Source organism: Theropithecus gelada, chromosome 9 (assembly GCF_003255815.1).
Source record: "Theropithecus gelada isolate Dixy chromosome 9, Tgel_1.0, whole genome shotgun sequence".
In the NCBI taxonomy this organism is placed as follows: domain Eukaryota; kingdom Metazoa; phylum Chordata; class Mammalia; order Primates; family Cercopithecidae; genus Theropithecus; species Theropithecus gelada.
This window is the reverse complement of record NC_037677.1, coordinates 90,741,962-90,761,635: the sequence shown is the minus strand read 5'-3', so window position 1 is coordinate 90,761,635 and position 19,674 is coordinate 90,741,962. Positions and strand designations below refer to the sequence as shown.

Here is a 19,674-nt window from a genome sequence, read left to right as displayed (position 1 = left end):
TTAGTGTCTTACATTCTCAGTTTTTTTTTAGTACTAAGTTCAAATCTGGTTTGTATTTTATAATTAGAGTATATCTTAATTTGGACTAGCTGCATTTCAAATGCTCAGTTGCATCCTATATGTGGCAATTAGTAGCCTCCATATTGGACCTTTCCTAAGCTGATCAAGCCATTATGAAGTCTTTCTTTTTTTTTTTTTTTTTTGAGACGGTGTCTTGCTCTGTTGCCAGGCTGGAGTGCAGTGATGCAATCTCAGCTCACTGCAATCTCTGCCTCCCAGGTTCAAGTGATTCCCTTGCCTCAGCCTCCTGAATAGCTGGGACTACAGGCACGTGCCACCCACCATGCCCGGCTAATTTTTTTATTTTGGATTTTAGTAGTGATGGGGTTTCACCCTGTTGGTCAAGATGGTCTCAATCTCCTGACCTCGTCATCTGCGCGCCTTGGCCTCCCAAAGTGCTGGGATTACAGGTGTGAGTCATCATGCCTGGCGTATGAAGTCTTTTTTTAAGGGGTATGGATGTGTGTGTGTTTGTGTGTTAAAATGTACATTGTTTGTAAAAGAAAGCCAGTTTAACTTTTGACCAATGAGTAAAGTAACTACAGTTATCTTTTGATTAGATTGGAAGCAGAGGAAGCTGAAGAAAAGTAATGTAGTTTCCTTAAAGGCATACAAAGGACTGGCAGAAGTTGCTGTGAAGAGCTTGTGTGAGCTGTTGGTGGCACTACCCCATTTTAACTTTCACAACAACATTATCGTATTGATTGTCCCTCTCATGAATGACGTGTCAAAATCGGTGAGTTGCTGTAAATGGTTATTGCTGTCCTCCTTAGAAAATTATATACTATGTGGGCCGGGTGCGTTGGCTCACGCCTGTAATCCCAGCACTTTGGGAGGCCGAGGCAGGCAGATCACGAGATCAGATCGACACCATACCGTCTAACACGGTAAAACCCCGTCTCTACTAAAAATACGAAAAATTAGCAGGGCATGGTGGTGTGTGCCTGTAGTCCCAGCTACTTGGGAGGCTGAGGCAGGAGAATGGTGTGAACCCGGGAGACGGAGCTTGCGGTGAGCTGAGATCGCGCCACCGCACTCCAACCTGGGCAATAGAGCGAGACTCTGTCTCAAAAAAAAAAAAAAAAGAAAATTACGCACCATGTGATTTTTCTCCCCCTACAAAATTCTTCTGAAGTTATTTATTGCTAAAATAATATCAATTTATTAAACACTCTCTGAAGAAATTTATCTGAACATAAGTTTAGTGGTTCACAACAGGAAGCAGTTTTGTCCCCCAGGGAACATTAGGCAATGTCTGCATACATTTTTGGTTGTGATGACTGTGGTGAAGATAGAGTCTTAACTACTGGCATCTAGTGGAGAAAGTCCACGGGGGCTATTAAACATCCTAGGACAGTCCCCCTACAACAAAGAATTCTGTTACCCAAAACATCAGTAGTGCTAAGGTTGAGAAACGCTGGTTAAGTGTGACATTTTATTTTTCAGATATCTGAAATGTGTTGTGAAGCTGTAAAGAAACTCTTTAAGCAAGATAAATTAGGCCAAGCTTCTCTTGGTGTAATTAAAGTGATTTCTGGTTTTGTGAAGGGCAGAAATTATGAAGTTAGGCCAGAGGTGAGCCTTTCTTTTTTTACTTTGCATTTTGTTTTTAAATTACAAAGTTGACTTTCAGTTGTTATGAGGAATTTATTCCTTATAAGCATATGAAGTAAAAAGTATTCAAGCTCTTTAAGTGTTTAACATGTTAACTCCTGAAATGTTTGATACTATTAACAGTTTGGTATTTATCCTTCTAGGTGTTTTTCTATGCAGATATAGTCATATATACTTGCTTATATTTTAAAATAAAAAATCGGCTTATACTTTGAAAACTGTTCCAGAACAGTTTTCATTTTCTATATTGTGAACTTACATATAGGGTTATCTCATTCTTTCTAGTGCCTACCAGAGTATTCCATTGTGTGCCCTAATTGATGAACAGCTGAGTTTTTTCTAGATTTTTGCTGCCACAGTCAGTGTTGAGAACATTTTGGCCTTACTATTTTTTAATATTGTGTGAGTATTTTGTGAATTAAACTTATAAAATGTAGATGCTGGATCTAGCAGTAATCACGTTTACAAACTCAAACTGTTGTTCAAAAACGTTTAATCACTGTGTTCCTGCTAGGAGTGTCATTTCCCTCCGACCTGCTCAGAATGTTACTATTTAATCTTTGGTAGTCTGGTAGTTTATATATATATAAACTTTTCACCTACCAGACTGCTTATTATTCGTCAATTTTTCTCTTAAATTGTCTTAATGACTTGTGATGAGTTTTTAGTACATACTCATTTTAATAAATATCTGCTATGTGCCAGGCACTTTTTTTAGGTCCTGGGAATAAAATAGTAACAAAAGAAACAAAACTGTCTGTGGAGCTTGTATTACATAATAATATTAACTCTTTGTTACATATGTTGCAGATTTTTCTCTTTTTTACTCTGCCTTTTACTTCTGTATTGAGCCTTATATATGGAGATATATTTTTTGTTATGCACGTAGTCTCCTCAATCCCAATTTACGGAGTCTCTCTAAGATTTTTAATTTTAATTTTTATATTTAAATATTTAAGCCATTTGACATCTTTATATGTGTGGTATGAGTACAGATTTAATATCTGTGTTTAATGTATGTAGTGAATATATATTTTATAGTTTAATGTATATTAAATATGTATGTATTTGAAATAATTTGACAGCCAGTTATTTCATCACCATTTTTTTCTGCTGATATAAAATGCTGCTTAATTTTTGTGTTATATCTATAGTATATTTGGGTACCTGGTACAGTGATACTAATCAGAAACGGTATGATTGATAAAAGACATGACTACTCTTTTTTCTCCAAAATATTCTTATTTATTTCAGTATATTACTCCAGGCAATTTAAAATCCATTTTTCACTTCCTTCCCTCAAAATAGCCCACACAGAGAATCTGATTAGAATTGATTCAATGTATTGATTAGTCTGGATGAATTAAAGTATTTACAGAATTGATTTTTTTCTGTTCAAGAATATTGTATCTTGCCATTTGTTTAAGACTTTTATGTTCTTAAGTGAAATTTTATAGTTTTCTTCATTGGGATCTTAGATATTTTAATTTGTTTTTAGTAATACAGTTTTGGGTGTTAAGCTGTTCTACCATTTTATTTCTGGATTTCACAGTTTTCCTTTGGCATCAGATCCCTTTTTATTTTCTTAAAACTGATTTCAGTTGAATTGCTAAAATTATAAACATTGAATGAAAGTAACAGAACATATTTAGCATCTTTACTCAGAACTGTAGAGCAATCAGATAAGGCTTAAACATGAAACTCAGCCATAGGAGAACTCTTTAACTTTCGTGATGCTAGAATAAAAACCACATCCTTTGACTTGGAGTTACTTTTCCTTGGTAGGTGATATTTTGAGCGCATACAGTACCTACAGAATATTCAGAGTTGATCTTTCTGATACCTAGAATGACTTCAGGTTCACTCTTTATGCCTTTAGTTATTCCTTGTTTCGTTCTGTGCTTTTAGCCCTCTAATCTCAAAAACTCAGCTTTCTTCCAAATGTGCATATTGGAACGTCAAAATAATACAAACCTGTATTTCTCAAGGTTTTTTCCAGGAATGCTTCTGTGCCTGCAGGAGGTTGGTAGGGTGATTTCATCCAGAGAAAGTGTAGCATTTTAAACCCCTTTTGTTCTTAGTGTTTGAGTATGAGAAGTTTGCTGTATCACACAAAACACCAGTTTCTAAATTAGTTTCTGAATTTTTGAGTGGCATAAAGCAATAATTTTTATTTTCGTCCCCGAACCAGCATCAGCTGGGAATTAGAATGCAAATTCTGGGGCTCAACTCAGACCTACTGAATCAGAAACTCTGGGGATAGAGCCCAGCAGTTTGTGTATCTTCTTCTCCCATAGTGGTCCAAACCTTTTTCTGGCCTATTTTCTCTTTGTCATCCTGTTTGCATGTGTTCTCTCTTCCTCATACTCATTAAACTGCAAAGAAAGTTTTGTATATTTAGCTAGTATTTGCTAGTGTCCTTTTTGTGTATTTGCTCCTGTCCTTCCATAGACACAAGTTATTGAATATAGCATACAGATAAAAGAACTTGGTGTAAAATGTTATAAAAGATGCTTGAAGGTTTTTTTTCTTGAATGAGGGAAATAACACTGTCAAGTACTTTTCTGTGTAAAGTTTTTGAGGGCAATATAAATATTAAGCTGTATATTTGTGGTTTTTTTCAATATTAGATGTTAAAAACATTTTTATGCCTAAGAATCAAGGAAGTAGAAGTGAAAAAAGATACAGAAGACATTAATAAACCAAAAAAATTTATGACTTTCAAAGAAAAGAGAAAATCTCTATCAAGAATGCAGAGAAAGGTTTGACTTATTTCCCCTTTTGTTTCATTTAAATTTTTCTGTTTATTTGATCTTAAACTTATAGTCACAGGTAAAAATCAGTTAAATCATAAATATACAAGTTTTGAAATATATCATTTAGAGAATTTTATCTTTCCCAGTTACTGCAAAAAAATGTTTTCTTAAATCAATTTTAACTGATAGTGATTGGCAAGGAGAGCAATAGATGAAAAGATATTTTTGCCATGCTGGCTTTTATCCTTTGGCTTTTTAGATCAATTTAGAGTTGTGATACACAGATTCCTTACTTAACAGAAAAGATGCATTCACATGAAGTTGGCAGCAAAGTGAGTTTCTGTTAATTGAATCTTGTTTCTTTATTGGTTTATATTTTAAACTTGGGTTGAAATTTCAGCCCCTTGTTTATTTACTGAAAGTTTGGAAACTTTTTTTTTTTTTTTTTTGGAGAAATGGGGCTAATAGTACCTACCTTGCAGGTAATCGTGCAGTTTAAATGAGATGATGCTTATAAAACACTTGGCAGGCTTTATAAACATTAGTTTTTACTACCACCACCATCATCACTATTACTGTTATCACAGCTCTGAACATTTCTAAACAGTTTATTAGAGTGATCAAGTTGCTTTTAAAAACAAAAGTAATCTCGGGATATTCATGTTTGAATGGGTCTAAGTTTGAAAACATGATGGAAGTATCAAAATAGACTTAATAATTGTGAACAAAAAAAGATAAATATTTTAACTATTTATATCATACTATCCTAATGCACGTTGGATAGCTCTGTTAGGAAGAGCATGTTTATAGATGTGGTGGGGAAACAAAGACCAGTAAGAACATGGCAGCTCTTTAACAACTTCTCATGAGAGAAGGAAACAATTTCTCAGTTCCCTGTGCCTTAGGCAGCTTAGAAATTATCATGTACTGCTCTTACAGCATTAGGAAGTAGAAGAAAAAGGATATTTTATTGAATTTCTTTATAGTATCTGGTTTGATGCATTGTATGTAAATATGTTAGGGAAGTATTGTTGGTGACTGGCTTCCAAGTTATAGGTGATTTAACTATTTTGGGCTCAACATGTTCTTTCCTTTCGTTTGAAGAACTTTAATTACAGAAAATGATAGCATATCCCAGATGTCTACTATTTAGAGTGAGCAAATATTAATAGATTTACTTTAGTTTTTTTCCTGGAAAAGAGAGAAACCGTATGTTAGAGAGTAGGAATTTCTTTTCTGTCTCCAATTTCATTCTTCTGCTTTCCTCCCAGGAGACACCATCTTTAATTTGGTTTGTGTATACTTCCAGTCCATGTTTCTCTACTTTTGTTTATATTTGCATTCATAGACAATATGTGGTATTACTGTATGTGTTTTATGACATTTACGTATTCTGCCTCTGCTTTTTTCACTCTGTGGTATATACTCTTAGATTTTTTTTTTCAATCTATTTTCAGTGGAAGAAAGCAGAAGAGAAACTAGAGCGAGAGCTTCGAGAGGCAGAAGCTTCAGAGAGTGCTGAGAAAAAACTTAAACTGGTAGGCAGTTTCATATTCTGTTATGCTTTTAAAATGTGTTAAGTTGTTTAAACTAGAAATTTATTGTTTCAGCTTGTAGCTGTGTAATTTTGGTTTCTTTCATGAGGCTTAGATGTGTGACTTTTGTGGTGTGTGGAAAACTATGATGTGATCAGTGCTAATTTTATGAAGTCACAGGATGTATGTCTTTGTTCTGTTTTGTTAAAAATTTCAAAGATTGCGTTGTGGGGAGGCACGGGTAGGGAAAAAGAAGTTTAACCTGTTGAAGTCGTAGTTATGCTCGCTCAGTAGAAACCATACCAGGGTATCCTAAAGTCATTTTGTCTGTCTCCTCTGCCAGCACACAGAGACTCTGAATATTGTGTTTGTAACCTACTTCAGAATATTGAAGAAGGCCCAGAGGTCACCTCTCCTGCCAGCAGTTCTAGAAGGTCTTGCCAAGTAAGGGCTGTGTAGGTTGAAATCTTTTAGATTCTTTCTAAACAAAGACCAAAGAATTTTAGAGGGTTCCCTAATGATGGCCCGTTATCCTCAGTTCTCATTCCTTTCTGTTTGTCACCATCCTTTCCTTGAAGCTATTCATAACAGTGGGCTTTTTTGATTTTCTCATCTCAAACCTTTTATTTTTAAAATCTCCTTTACCAACTCCTTCTTTCTGCCTATTCAATTCGAGGTGTTCCTAAGGTTAAATCTCTCAGTTCTTGACTCTTTCTGCACTGTGTAGTCAATTGCCTATCGTCATAGTTTGAGTGGATCATGTAGATGACTCTTAAGTCTATTTTAACCTGGCTGTACATCATTTCTCTAGTTCTGTGTAATCTGTTTCTGCTAAGATAGATCTTTTTGTGTATTCACTCAACACTAATGGCCTTGTCAGGATGTGAGCTAGAGTAAGGGTTGTGGTTGTCATGATAGCGTTCCACAATTTTTTGAGGTGGTATCCTGTAGAACATTGCTATTCGGTAAAAATACGATGTGAACTTGCATATATAATTTAAAATTTTCTATTAGCCACATTAAAAAGGTAAAAAACACATGAAATTAATTTTTATATATTTTACTGGATTTATCTAAAGTATTTTAACACAATATTAAACATTAATGGGATGTTTGGTGTTTTTTCATCACATGTTTTCGAACACATATTTTATGCTTGTGTCTTAATTTGGACTAGCTACATTTTAAGTGCCTAATAGCCACATGTGGCTAGTGGCTACCATTGTTGGGCAGCACAGCTTTAGGAATAGAGTTGGAAATAGGACTGATGGCTAGAAGATATAGAAAAGGCAAGTTCTGTTCATCATAAGAAATCACTTTCTAATAACTGGAGCTATTTGGCAATGGTATGCATTTCCTTATATGGTGATATGGTCCTTGTGGTTGAAAATCTTCAAAGAGGCTAATCAGAGAAGGGATTATTCCTACATTGTGTAGGACCTGATGTTTTTGTTTTTAAATAGAGACAAGCTCTCACCATATTGCCCAGGCTGATCTTGAACTCCTGAGTGAGTCATCCTCCAGCCTTGGCCTCACAGAGTGCTAGGATTATAGGTATGAGCCACCATGCTCGACCCAGCTATTTGTTTTTTAATGACTAATTCCTTTATTTAAAAAAGTTTAAAAAATAATATATGCTCATTTAAAACATTTAAAATTTAAAAATGCAAAATAATATACAATTTAAAATTGCAAGCTCCCCCGCTATATATGTATGTAGTCTGTCTGCATGCCATCTGCCATCTTTTTTTTTTTTTTTTTGGAGATAGTGTCTTGCTCTGTTGCCCAGGCTGGAGTTCAATGATGTAATCTGAGCTGACTACAGCCTCCACATCCCAGGTTCAAGCAATCACTTGCCTCAGCCTCCCGAGTAGCTGAGACTATAGGCATGTGCCATCACACCTGGCTAATTTCTGTAGTTTTAGTAAAGATGGGGTTTCCTCAGGTTGGCCTGGCTGGTCTCGAACTCCTGACCTCAGGTGATCCATCCGCCTTGGCCTCCCAAAGTACTGGGATTACAGGCATGAGCCATCGCACCCCGCCTGCCTGCCATCTTTCATGCAAATGGAATCATGCTATGTTTAGTGTCCTGTAGCTTGCTTTTTTTTTGGTTTTGTAAACAGTTACTTTTGGTACCTCTCCCTTACCACATATATATCACTTAATTTTTAAAAAATTTATAATACTAGGCCGAGGCGGGTGGATCACAAGGTCAGGAGATCGAGACCATCCTGGCTAACACGGTGAAACCCTATCTCTACTAAAAAAATACAAAAAATTAGCTGGGCGTGGTGGTGGGCGCCTGTAGTCCCAGCTACTTGGGAGGCTGAGGCAGGAGAATGGCGTGAACCCAGGAGGCAGAGCTTACAGTGAGCCGAGACGGCGCCACTGCACTCCAGCCTGGGCGACAGAGCAATACTCCATCTCAAAAAAAAAAAAAAAATTTATAATACTCCATTTTATAGATATATTGTACTTTATTTCGTCAGTCCCCTATTTGCACTGGAAATACTTGCGCGCGCGCGCGTGTGTGTGTGTGTGTGTATGTGTATATCTTCATGCACATGTGTGCATGTATTGCCAGATCAGAGGGTATGCTCATTTTAAATTTTGATAAATAATTGCCAAATTGCTTCTCCAAAAAGTTGTACTAATACGCATGGAATATATCACTCATAAGGTCTTTTATTCTTCTACGATTTACATAGATCAAAGACTCCTCACTAATATTGAAGAGATATCCTGACTTTAACCTACTTCAGTGTCTAATATAGTATATGGAGTAACTCTCAAATTTAGCAGCTCATATGATTCCTTTTTACCCTCTTGTGTGGTCTCAGTTATTTCTACAAATAGAGACCTGGGACAGTGAAGTGAGTTACCCAGGATCATGCAGGTAATTAAGGATCCAGTATTCTTTCCATTTTATCCTTAAAGCTGTCATAAGGTCCATATTCTTGTAAGCAGCAGAATCTTTCCTCATCTGTCTTCCCACCACCTGTTGTCTTAGAGCTGATCCTGCTGGATACCTAGTAAACTTTTCCTCAGGAAGTTGTTTGCTTCTGGTAATTTCTTTCTCAGTGCAGAAGGATTTTTGAAATATTTTTGGTTTGTTCAATGCCTTATATGTTTCTACTGAGTTTAGTGTTCAATGGTGCATGAATTGTTGACTAGGCCAATCTGAATTAATGAAAAGTATCAATAATTGCCGTCTCTTTCATAGCTAACATTTTGAAATAAAGAATATTAAAAATACAGTTTTAGAGTCAAGCTTAATTTCTACCAATTTTATTTCTGCTTTTAGTTCATTGATTAAGTTTTGTTTGATTCCAGGTTTGCTCACCTTATAAATGTGGAATTTTTTGATGATCTGTTAGTAGTTCTTCATACTCTCATCGAGTCTGGTGTAAGTAGTAATAAATTACTTTTTAAAAGATATAAATGGTAATTACTATTTTAAAAATTTGTCAGGTTTATTGAGATATATTTTGTATACAGTAAAACTCACCCCTTTTAGATGTACAGTTTATGAATTTTGACAAAGGCCTATGATCATATGATTACGACCATAATCAAGATGTAGAACGTTTTCAAACATTGGAGAGTTTTAAACAGGAGGGTTGCCTGACCTGTTTTCTTTGTTTTTTAACTGATGCATAATAGATGTACATGGTTTCAGGGTGTATGTGATAATTAAATATATTTGTATAGTATAGTTTGTAAAGATTTTACTTGGGATATCAGTCACCTTAAATATGTGTCTTTATGTGACAACCATTCAAATTCTTCCCTCCTAGCTATTTTGAAATAGATAATAGATTATTGTAAACTGTAGTCACCCTGTCAATCTGCCTCATACTAGGTTATCTTAAAGCTAACCTTTGCAGGTCTTTTTCTTCTTTTTTGAGATAGGGTCTCACTCAGTTGCCCAGGCTGGAGTGCAGTGGTGCAACCACAACTCACTGCAGCCTCGACCTCCCGGGGCTCAGGCGATCCTCCCACTTCAGCCTCTTGAGTAGCTGGGACTACAGGTGTGTGGCACCATACCTGGCTGATTTTTCTATTTTTTGTAGAGATGGGTTTTTGCCATGTTGCTCAAGCTGGTCTGGAACTCCTGGGCTCAAATGATCTGCTTGCCTCAGCCTCCCAAATTGCTGGGATTACAGTCATGAGTCATTGCTCCTGGCCTTAAAGGCCTTTTTAAAAGATATAAATGGTAATTATCATTCTTAATATTCCATCCCCCCCCCCCCCCCCCCCCTTTTTTTTAAAGGACCTAAGCTATCAAGAAAGTCTTCACTGTGTCCAGACTGCTTTTCATATTCTTTCTGGACAAGGTAAGATATTTTCTTAATCTCAAGTTTTGTTTGCCTTACCTTTGAATGCTACAACATACCTAATTGGTGTTTGTTGTCATTTCAAAGGTGATGTTCTGAATATTGATCCAATGAAATTCTACACACACCTCTACAAAACACTATTCAAATTACATGCAGGTATGTATGTTTAGATAATGTTTCTTTTATATGTATTTATGTTTTAAGAATATGTTATGACCAGTCATTGTAGACAAATGAGAAATAGGAACAGGTACATAAAATGCTGACTTGCCAGTGCCATGCATCTGTATTTAATCTTATGTAAGACTTGGAGAAAGAGCTTCTGGAATTGACTGGAGATGCAGTAAGTATAGCCCGCTGTATCTCCTTAGCAATATAGCACTACCTCATTGATTAGAGAAATGGTTTGGGACAGGTACAAAAGTTTATCTTGGGTTTATCTGAAGTTCAGTCCAGTTGCATAATGAAAAAGTAATGAGAACAGCTCTGAGGGATATGTCTGCTGTTTTAGGTGCTACCAATGAAGGTGTTGAGATTGTACTCCAGTGCCTTGATGTCATGCTAACTAAGCGCAGAAAGCAAGTTTCTCAGCAGCGAGCTCTTGCCTTCATCAAACGCCTTTGTACCCTTGCTCTTCATGTTCTTCCAAATTCAAGTATTGGCATTTTAGCAACTACCAGAATATTAATGCATGTAAGTAGTGACACAAATGAACAGAGCTAAGTTCTTATAATGCAGTGATTTTTTTTTGTTTGATGCATGTCTTTCCCACTTTTTATATTATTTCAATTACAGAAGTAATTCACACTTGTAACAAAATCAGGTGACAAAAGAATTATATGAAATTGAAAAAAAGCATTTGGACCTATTGACACTTCTCAAGAGTGTCATTAGCTGGGTGTCCATTTATCATTTGGTGGGTATTTTTCCAGCAGTCTTTTAAAGTTCATATATAAACACATACACATAGAAACAACACAACTTTGTATTTTAATGGAAAGAGGATTATGCTATATATTCTACCACTTTTTTAACCTTAGCATTTTAATTGTGGTAAACACATAATGTCACTACTCTTATCTCTTTAATGTCTATGTAAGGTTTATTTAGTTCTTTGCTTAACAAACACATAGTTCTGACTATGTGCCTTCCACTGTTATGCCTTACAAAAATTTAATTTTCATAACTCTGAGGTAGCTACTATTCTTCTTCCTGTTTTACATGTGGGAAAACTGAGGTCCGGAGAGGTTAAGTGTCTTGTCTTGAGTAGCAGTGCCAGTCAGTGGTAGAAGTGATATTCAAATGTAGGCAGTCTGGTTTTTCTATTTCTCTTGATATAGGTTATTTCTTTTTTTGCTATTACAAATGATGCTATAGTGAATATCTTTTTGTATTTATCTGATGTAATTATTTCTATCAGATTTCTAAAAGTGGGATTGCAAGGTGAAAAGAATATTGTTTTCTTTTGCAAGATAACATTTTAAAGACAAAGATAAAATTTTTTTTGCAACTTTTGTTCTTACGATATAAACTTAAAATTGTTTTTTATTAAAACTAGGTGTAAAGACTTTACACCTAAAGAGCTAAAGCTCTTCTTATACAACTATAAATTTAAATGCAAATACAACTAAAAAACAAGTAACACCTTTTACATTAACAATGTTAATTTAACCAATTCTTTTTATGTGACATTTTTGCAGACTTTCCCCAAAACAGATCTACTGCTTGACAGTGAATCTCAGGGAAGTGGAGTTTTCCTCCCTGAACTGGATGAGCCTGAATACTGCAATGCTCAGAACACTGCTCTGTGGGAACTACACGCTCTGCGGGTAAGAATGGCCCTCGTTTTTTTCTTTTTGGGGATGTGTGTGAACAATTGTTTTCCAGTTTTTCTTCAAATAGTTGTTATTGCCAGAGTACTTAATTATATTTTGTTCTGGGGCTGCTTTTTTTTTTAGAATTCCTGTGTTAGTATGCTACATTTTACTTTGCTCTTACTATTTTTTAAGCTGTTAAGGTACATTTTCTAAGGAAGCAGAAAACTGTCAGTTCTGTAGGGTGAGGTTGTGGAAGATTTACTGAAATCTTTCCCTTTATTGAAATCTTTCCCTAACACTCTTCAGAGGATTTGTTAGCAGGTGCATTTCTGTTGAGTCCTATCCTACGAGACTTTAGTAAGCCCTGTTTCAAGATGGTTTCACCTATACAGTGATCCTACAGTGTGGACAACATTAGAGTGAGACTTGTAGAAAATAGAAGTGGCAGGTAACCTGTTGTAAATTAACTTTTTTCACTTGGAAAGAGGAATTGCTTTTTGATTTTTCTATTTATATTGTAAAAGCAAGATAAACTACTTCACTGGTAACTTGATTTGTGTTTTAATCCTGTGAGCAAAGATAATATTTCTGTGGCTATGTGCTTCTAATGAATTACATATACTGTACATAGGTGATGAAAAAAAAATTTGGTGTAATTTTATTTAAGAAAATCTTTGCTGTGGCTAGTGTTTTTTTGTAAAGGACTGACCTGTGCAAAATGTGATTGTCCTGTTTCCCCTTCAGAGGCATTATCATCCCATAGTGCAGAGATTTGCAGCCCACCTGATCGCTGGAGCACCTTCTGAAGGCTCTGGAGCACTCAAACCAGAGTTGAGTCGAAGGTAATATTTAGCATTGCCTTATTCTAAAACTACAAAATTCAGCTGGTAGCCACTTACTATGAGAAGTCTGTTTTATAAAGTAATATATTACAAAATGTAAAGTGCCAGTTGGGTATCTGGATTGGTCTTGCTTCATATTCCTGAATTGTTCTGAAAGAAAACATGCTATGATTTTGTTAATCACTTAAAACATTTTTTTTCTTCTTATGTCATTCAACTTGAAAAACATTTTTTTTAATCATGAAAAGTTTCACACATACAGGAGAGTAGAATGGTATAGTGAATGTCCATATGCCCCCCATCACTCAGGTTCAACAATGAATAATCTATGGCTATAGGTGCTTCATGTGAAGATAAAACACAAGTCAACCAAATTAAGTTTCCTTGCTTTCTTGCTCTCTCTTTTTTTTTTTTTCTGAATGGTCCTGTTAGGGCAAGAAGAGGAGAAAAAAAAATGAGGATAGGGAAGAAAAGAGGTGCTTTGGGACACTGCCATCCAGAAGGGCACCTGTTTCTTTTTTTGGCCCTTGCAGACTACCTTCTGACCTGTAAGCAGCTTGGATGGGTACTTCCAGCACCCACCTCACACCCAGATGAGGAAAAAGTCCTCCTAAAAGAATCTTCTTTTCCCTGAACTGTTGATTTAGAAAATTTTCACAAGTACAGAAAGGTGAAAAAATAATAGTTACTTTTTTTATTTTTTTGAGACGAAGTCTCGCTCTGTCACCCAGGCTAGAGTGCAATGGTGCGATTTTGGCTCACTGCAACCTCCGCCTCCCAGGTTCAAATGATTCTCCTGCCTCAGCTTCCCGAGTAGCTGGGATTACAGGCACCCGCCACCATGCTCGGCTAATTTTTGTAATTTTTGTAGAGATGGGATTTCACCATGCTGGCCAGGCTGGTCTCGAACTCCTGACCTCAGGTAATCTGCCCACCTTGGCCTCCTACAGTGCTGGGATTACAGACATGAGCTACTGCGCCCAGCCAGTAATTACCTTTTTTTACATACAGACAGGAAATACTTCAGTTATACAGAGAAAGAGAGAAAATGGTATAAAAAATCCCTCAGTCCATTTATGGTACCATAAAAAATGCCTAAGACTGGGTAATTTATAAACAACAGAGGGCCAGGCTCGGTGGCTCACACCTGTAATCCCAGCACTTTGGGAGGCTGAGGCGGGTGGATCACCTGAGGTCAGGAGTTTAGGACTAGCCTGGCCAACATGGTGAAACCCCATCTCTACTAAAAATACAAAAATCAGCCAGGCGTGGTGGTGGGTTCCTATAGTCCCAGCTACTTGGGAAGCTGAGGCAGGAGAATCGCTTGAACCCGGGAGGTGGAGGTTGCAGTGAGTCGAGATCTCGCCATCGCACTCCAGCCTGGGCAACAAGAGCGAAACTCTGTCTGAAAAAAAAGAACAGAAATTTATTTTCTCACAATTTTGGAGGCTGGAAGTTGAAGATCAGGGTGCTGGTAGGTTTGGTTGACTGATGAGGGCGCCTCTCTGCTTCTGAGGTGGTGTCTTGTTGCTGCGTCTTCTGGAGGGGAGGAACCCTACACCCTCACATGGCAGACAGGACAGAAGGGGAGCAGGGCCACAGCTTAAGTTCATGAAGCCTCTTCTATAAAGACTTTAACCCATTTATGCCAGAGGTGGCAAATTTTTGTGTGTGTGAAAAATCAGACCTTGGGTGATGACCTTGAGCAGTAGGATATAAATAACTCCTACAAGCTTAGGACAGTAGTAGGCATAAATGGGTTAATCCCATTCATGGCTTTCATCTCCTAAAGCTTTCACCACTTAATACCATCACACTGACTGTTAAGTTTCCATGTCTGAATTTTGGAGGGGACACATTCAAACTATAGCACCTTACAGTGTACTTATTACCCAGAATTAATATCTTGCTGTAGGTTTTTTCCTTTTGCAAGCCCATTGGTTTCTATAATTCAGAGATCTCAGATTGGTGACCTTTGGGCCAGGCTGATTTTTCTGGCCTCAAGAGTTTGAAAAAAATCGAATTAGTTGCTGTCTTTTAAATATTGAAAGAATTCATCTGAAATTCACATTTCCTGCTTTTCTTGAAATACTGGGAGGTTTGGTGACATTGGCTTGTATTTTACATGACAGTAGTCAGTCATTTGCTGCCTCCTCTACATGAGGCAAGAGCTCTGCAGTTTTCCATGAACGCTTTCCTTCTGAGTAGGGTGGAGATAACTTTTGTCCTTATTAAATAAAATGGCCATTTACTTTTTCTTCCCTCACACTTCTCACCTGTCCCCAGTCTTCACCCCAACAGCCTTGTTTTTTAAAAGAGGAAAAAAGAAGAAAACAATTCTTTGTCACTCTTCATAATCATTTTATGACATGTTTTCCTTAGCAGTTTTGCTAAGGAAAGATGTTTCCTTTGTGGAGAAGCATGAGGAATGGGCTTATCCCAAAGGCTTAAGAAAGGAGACTCATAGTGGGCTTCTGGAGAATGGGTATTGGGATGTGAGCCTAATTGCTACCCTCGTAGGCCCTTGCCTATCTGTTTTGGAGAGTGCGAACTAATTGCAAGTCATTAAGGATTCATTTACACGCCATGGGTATAGACATGTATTCTGTCCTGAATGGCCTTTCCTTGTTTTTTATCCAGGCCAGTAGCAAAGAGTTGAGCTGTGTTCTAAGTCTATGGAAGATGACTCCATGCTTCAGTCCTCTGGCTCCCATGACTAAGATAGACTCAGTTGCATTATCAGTGGGTTGGGATTTGATCACACTGAACTGAAGTTCTTCAGCTTAGCTTTCTCTCTGGAGTCTATGCCTGTATTGCTAATGTATACCAAACCTCTCTGAGGTGGATTTAGTTGGATAATGTTGACATTACGTGGGAATTTAGAATTTGTTAAGTGACTGGGTTGGTTGGTTAGTTTCAAAAGCAGGACTATCTTATACCTTAATATATGGGTTAAGAATGAATCATTCTCTGAGTATAATCTAATTATTTTTGAGTTACACAGATGTGGTGGTATCTTTACATTTGTGTTTGTGATTTAGATCTGCTGCTGAACTTTTTGAGGCATATAGCATGGCAGAAATGACATTCAATCCTCCTGTTGAATCTTCAAACCCCAAAATAAAGGTATGGGATATTTTTCATTTTTTTAAAAGAAGAGATAGAAACCAATGTATCTCAATAACTCTAACTCCAGTTTGCTTAGTTATTTTATAGGCAGTTTATTTTTATTTTTATTTTTAATGTTTAGGAGTTCATCATAGGATGGATATTTGAGGTTGAAATTCTACAGAGATGGTCATGAAACTGTTTCATTCAATATAGGATATGTCCAAGACGTTACCAAGCATCTGTCATTGTGTTGCATGTGTTGGTGTCAGCTGTTGCCATTTTCAACTTTGTTCACAGGTTGACTTTAGCTTATAGCATAAGTAATTTCTAACTCATACTTTAAATATTTTCCCAGGGTAAAGTTTTACAGGGGGATTCATTTTTGAATGAAGATTTAAATCAACTAATCAAAAGATACTCCAGTGAAGTTGCTACTGAATTGCCTCTGGATTTCACAAAATATTTGAAAACATCACTACACTAGTAGAGGAATGAAATCAGTGGACTTTCTTGTATACTTGTGTGTGCAGATGTACATAAAGATGAGTTGTTAACTTAGGACTTTTTCTTTTTATACAAGGAAAGCTTCCTAAGAATGACTAGGAAGAGGAGGAAGAATGACCCTTGGCATGGCACGGGGTTCTGCCCCTATTCTGAATATGGCATTTCATCAAGGAGGTCAAAGCCTTTTTTCTACCCAGTATTTGGAAATTACTTTCTTAATGATGCTGCCTTTTAAAAGCTTCACGTGCATTATAGTTTTTTAAAAAGATCTTTGGACTGGATCTTACTGAAGTGCAGTTGCTATATTAAAATTAGGGCAGAGAGCACAGAAAAATCAAGACCATGAGAAGACATTTAGCTACTTTTTATAACTAAATACTCTTTAAATATTTTCATTGCAATACTGTGGATGGAAATGAGAAGCATTCTAAATTTGAGTTAATATATTTTTATGAAGATTTTTGAGAAAAGAAAAAAATAGCCGGTATTCAGGTTCATTGGCTTTTGCTGGATGATCCACTTAAGTTACCTAATTTGGCCTTTTAAAAAAGGTATTGGTGTTCATTATAGCTACTTTCAAGGAAAGTTTGAATATGATTCTAGTCTCTGAAGTTCTTCACATTTTCTATCATTCCCTGGAGGGTGACTGGGGAAGAATTGCTCTACGGTAGAAGAACCAGGCCCAAGACTTCACCATTCTATTCTAGGGACAAAGGATACTCAATGAGGAGCTTTTTTCCCCCTCTTGGAACAGGTAAAATGCTTTTTCTTCTTAACGTAATTATAAAACAGTATTTTATGTAACAGCTATTCCCATATTCTAGGAGTGGCCTAAGAAATGCGTGTTTCAGTGACTAAGTTACAAATATTCTGTATTGTAAATAGTTGAATAAAGCAGCCATTTGTTTCTGCTTCCTGTTCTTGTGATATGAGAATTTTTTAAAAAAAGCACAGCAGTCCAACTAAAGAGATCTCTTACTGTTTCGAAGTCATAGCAGCCAGTTACTTTACTCTGGAGCTTAGAGCTCTTTTTTCGCATAAAGTAAACTAAAGTAGAAAATTCCTTTACCATTCCAGCAGAGTGAGAGGATACGAGCTTAACAGTGAATGTTAGTCTTTTAGCATATTGTATATGATTTTTAAAAGTGGTTCTGAGGTCACATTTTTTAAGGCTTGATTATTTAATGAGAAAGGTATGATTCAGCATATGAATATTTGCTTTTAGTCCACCTTTTAGATATAAAACAAAGTCCAGGAATGTGATAAATATGTGGATAACCAAAGGGTCTATCCCCATCAGAGCACAAGTGACCAATACATGTCACAAATCATTTATTTTCCAAACATATACAAATACATTTATACTTTACTTTGGCAGCAGAAACTATACTTCTGGTGAAAAATCAGCTAAAAATAGAAACTCATCAGCTATTTCACAGCTGTATTATGCCTTTAATTTTCTCGTTATACATATGGAGAATCACAGTGGGACCACAAAATTATACATCTATATTTGAGTATCCTATGTGAATTTGAGGAAATATATTTGTGCATTAACTTACATAAGCTTATATTGATTAATTTTATTTTTAGAACTAAATGTAGTTATGAGTAATCACACACACACACACACACACACAAACACGCAGGCATGCACATATCCTGAGGCTATATTAAGCTACAGCCTTAATTTTTTTTTTAACTAGACAAATAATGAGCACCTACTGTGTGCTTAGCACTATGCTGGCACTTAAGAGTGGAGTGGAAAATAATGAGTGTAAGACATAGCCTCAGTCTTCCATGTTGAGTCAAATCATCCACATAGCGCTTTTGAAAAATGTGACAGTACCCAATTCAGTGTTAGAATTACTTGTGTCAAAAGTTTAGAGACCTATGTCATCTGTAATAGGGAAGGTTTCAGAGGACTGTTTGGTGGCAGGCTTGTGCATAGTATGTTTTGAATCTAAGAGATGTATAAGAATAGGTAGGCCAGGTGCGGTGGCTCATACCTGTAATCCCAGCACTTTGGGAGGCTGAGGCAGGTGGATCATAAGGTCAGGAGTTCAAGACCAGCCTTGCCAATATAGTGAAACCCCATCTCTACTAAAAAAAATTAGCTGGACATGGTGGTGCACGCCTGTAGTCCCAGCTACTTGGGAGGCTGAGGCAGGAGAATCGCTTGAACCTGGGAGGTGGAGGTTGTGGTGAGCCGAGATCGTACCACTGCACTCCAGCCTGGGCAGCAGAGTGAGACTCTGCCTCAAAAAAATAAAAGAATAGCTTGGTAATCATGGAGACTCAGTATGTGTTTCAAAGGGACTCATTTCAGGTATTCCTATGTCAGAATCCATAGCCATCAGCTATGGATTGCTTTTAGGAAGCTGAACATAGAGATGGCAGAGAACACATAAATTATTAACAGTGGATCATGGGGAATATTGACCCAAGTCTAGACTCTGTGTAAGAGGCAATCTCCCTTTTCTTTCTAACTTTTTTGGGGTCCCAGGTACATCTTTTCTGACCTCACTACTGATATATAAGCAACTGAAAAGGGGTCAGAGACTTTCACCGTGAGAGCACTTTCCCTGTAGGCTGCCAATATAAGATCAAAGACACCAGCCAGGAAAATCCTACTCTTCTTTATTGGCATGGGAGCATAGATGTGGAGCTTTGTGTTTTAGAGTTAATTCAATTTTATTGGGCCAGTAAGAAGCCCTGATTACTTTTCAGAATTAAGCAAGGCCTCTGGGTCTCTGGGCAGAGGACAGAAGTCTATAGAGATATTGGAAGAGGAGAGAAGAAAGGAAGGGGAAGATGTAGTTAGCAAAAGGTAAATTGGTACATATCATAGAGGGCCCACTTTCATTAAAGAGCTGCCAATGTCTCCAGAGCCATTGAGATGGGTGGCCTTTATGAAAGCAAGTTTGATTAAAAACAAGTAACTTGTAACTCAACTTTTGTTGAGTCTAGACTTCATATTTACTCCGAACTGGAGAATCTGTAAATAACTTTTACTTGCTAACGATGACATGAAAAGAAGCTTTACCCCTCAAAGGGCACTTTCTACCTAGATAGGATCATTACTTCCTACACAT

At 36.8% G+C, this 19,674-nt stretch overlaps 1 protein-coding gene across 1 annotated transcript in view; it reads left to right on the top strand.

Moving 5' to 3' along the window:
• NOC3L (NOC3 like DNA replication regulator) overlaps positions 1–17,496 on the top strand; it is a 29,482-nt gene extending 11,986 nt beyond the window's left edge. The window contains exons 9-21 of the mRNA XM_025396384.1: positions 621–796; positions 1,507–1,635; positions 4,305–4,436; positions 5,888–5,968; positions 6,309–6,409; positions 9,299–9,371; positions 10,239–10,302; positions 10,390–10,461; positions 10,817–10,998; positions 12,006–12,134; positions 12,867–12,964; positions 16,006–16,090; positions 16,431–17,496. Of these exons, the coding sequence (XP_025252169.1) occupies positions 621–796; positions 1,507–1,635; positions 4,305–4,436; positions 5,888–5,968; positions 6,309–6,409; positions 9,299–9,371; positions 10,239–10,302; positions 10,390–10,461; positions 10,817–10,998; positions 12,006–12,134; positions 12,867–12,964; positions 16,006–16,090; positions 16,431–16,559 (1,451 nt within the window). The 3' untranslated portion in view covers positions 16,560–17,496. The remainder of the gene's footprint in view (positions 1–620; positions 797–1,506; positions 1,636–4,304; positions 4,437–5,887; positions 5,969–6,308; positions 6,410–9,298; positions 9,372–10,238; positions 10,303–10,389; positions 10,462–10,816; positions 10,999–12,005; positions 12,135–12,866; positions 12,965–16,005; positions 16,091–16,430) is intronic.
• The last annotated feature ends 2,178 nt before the right edge of the window (positions 17,497–19,674 follow it).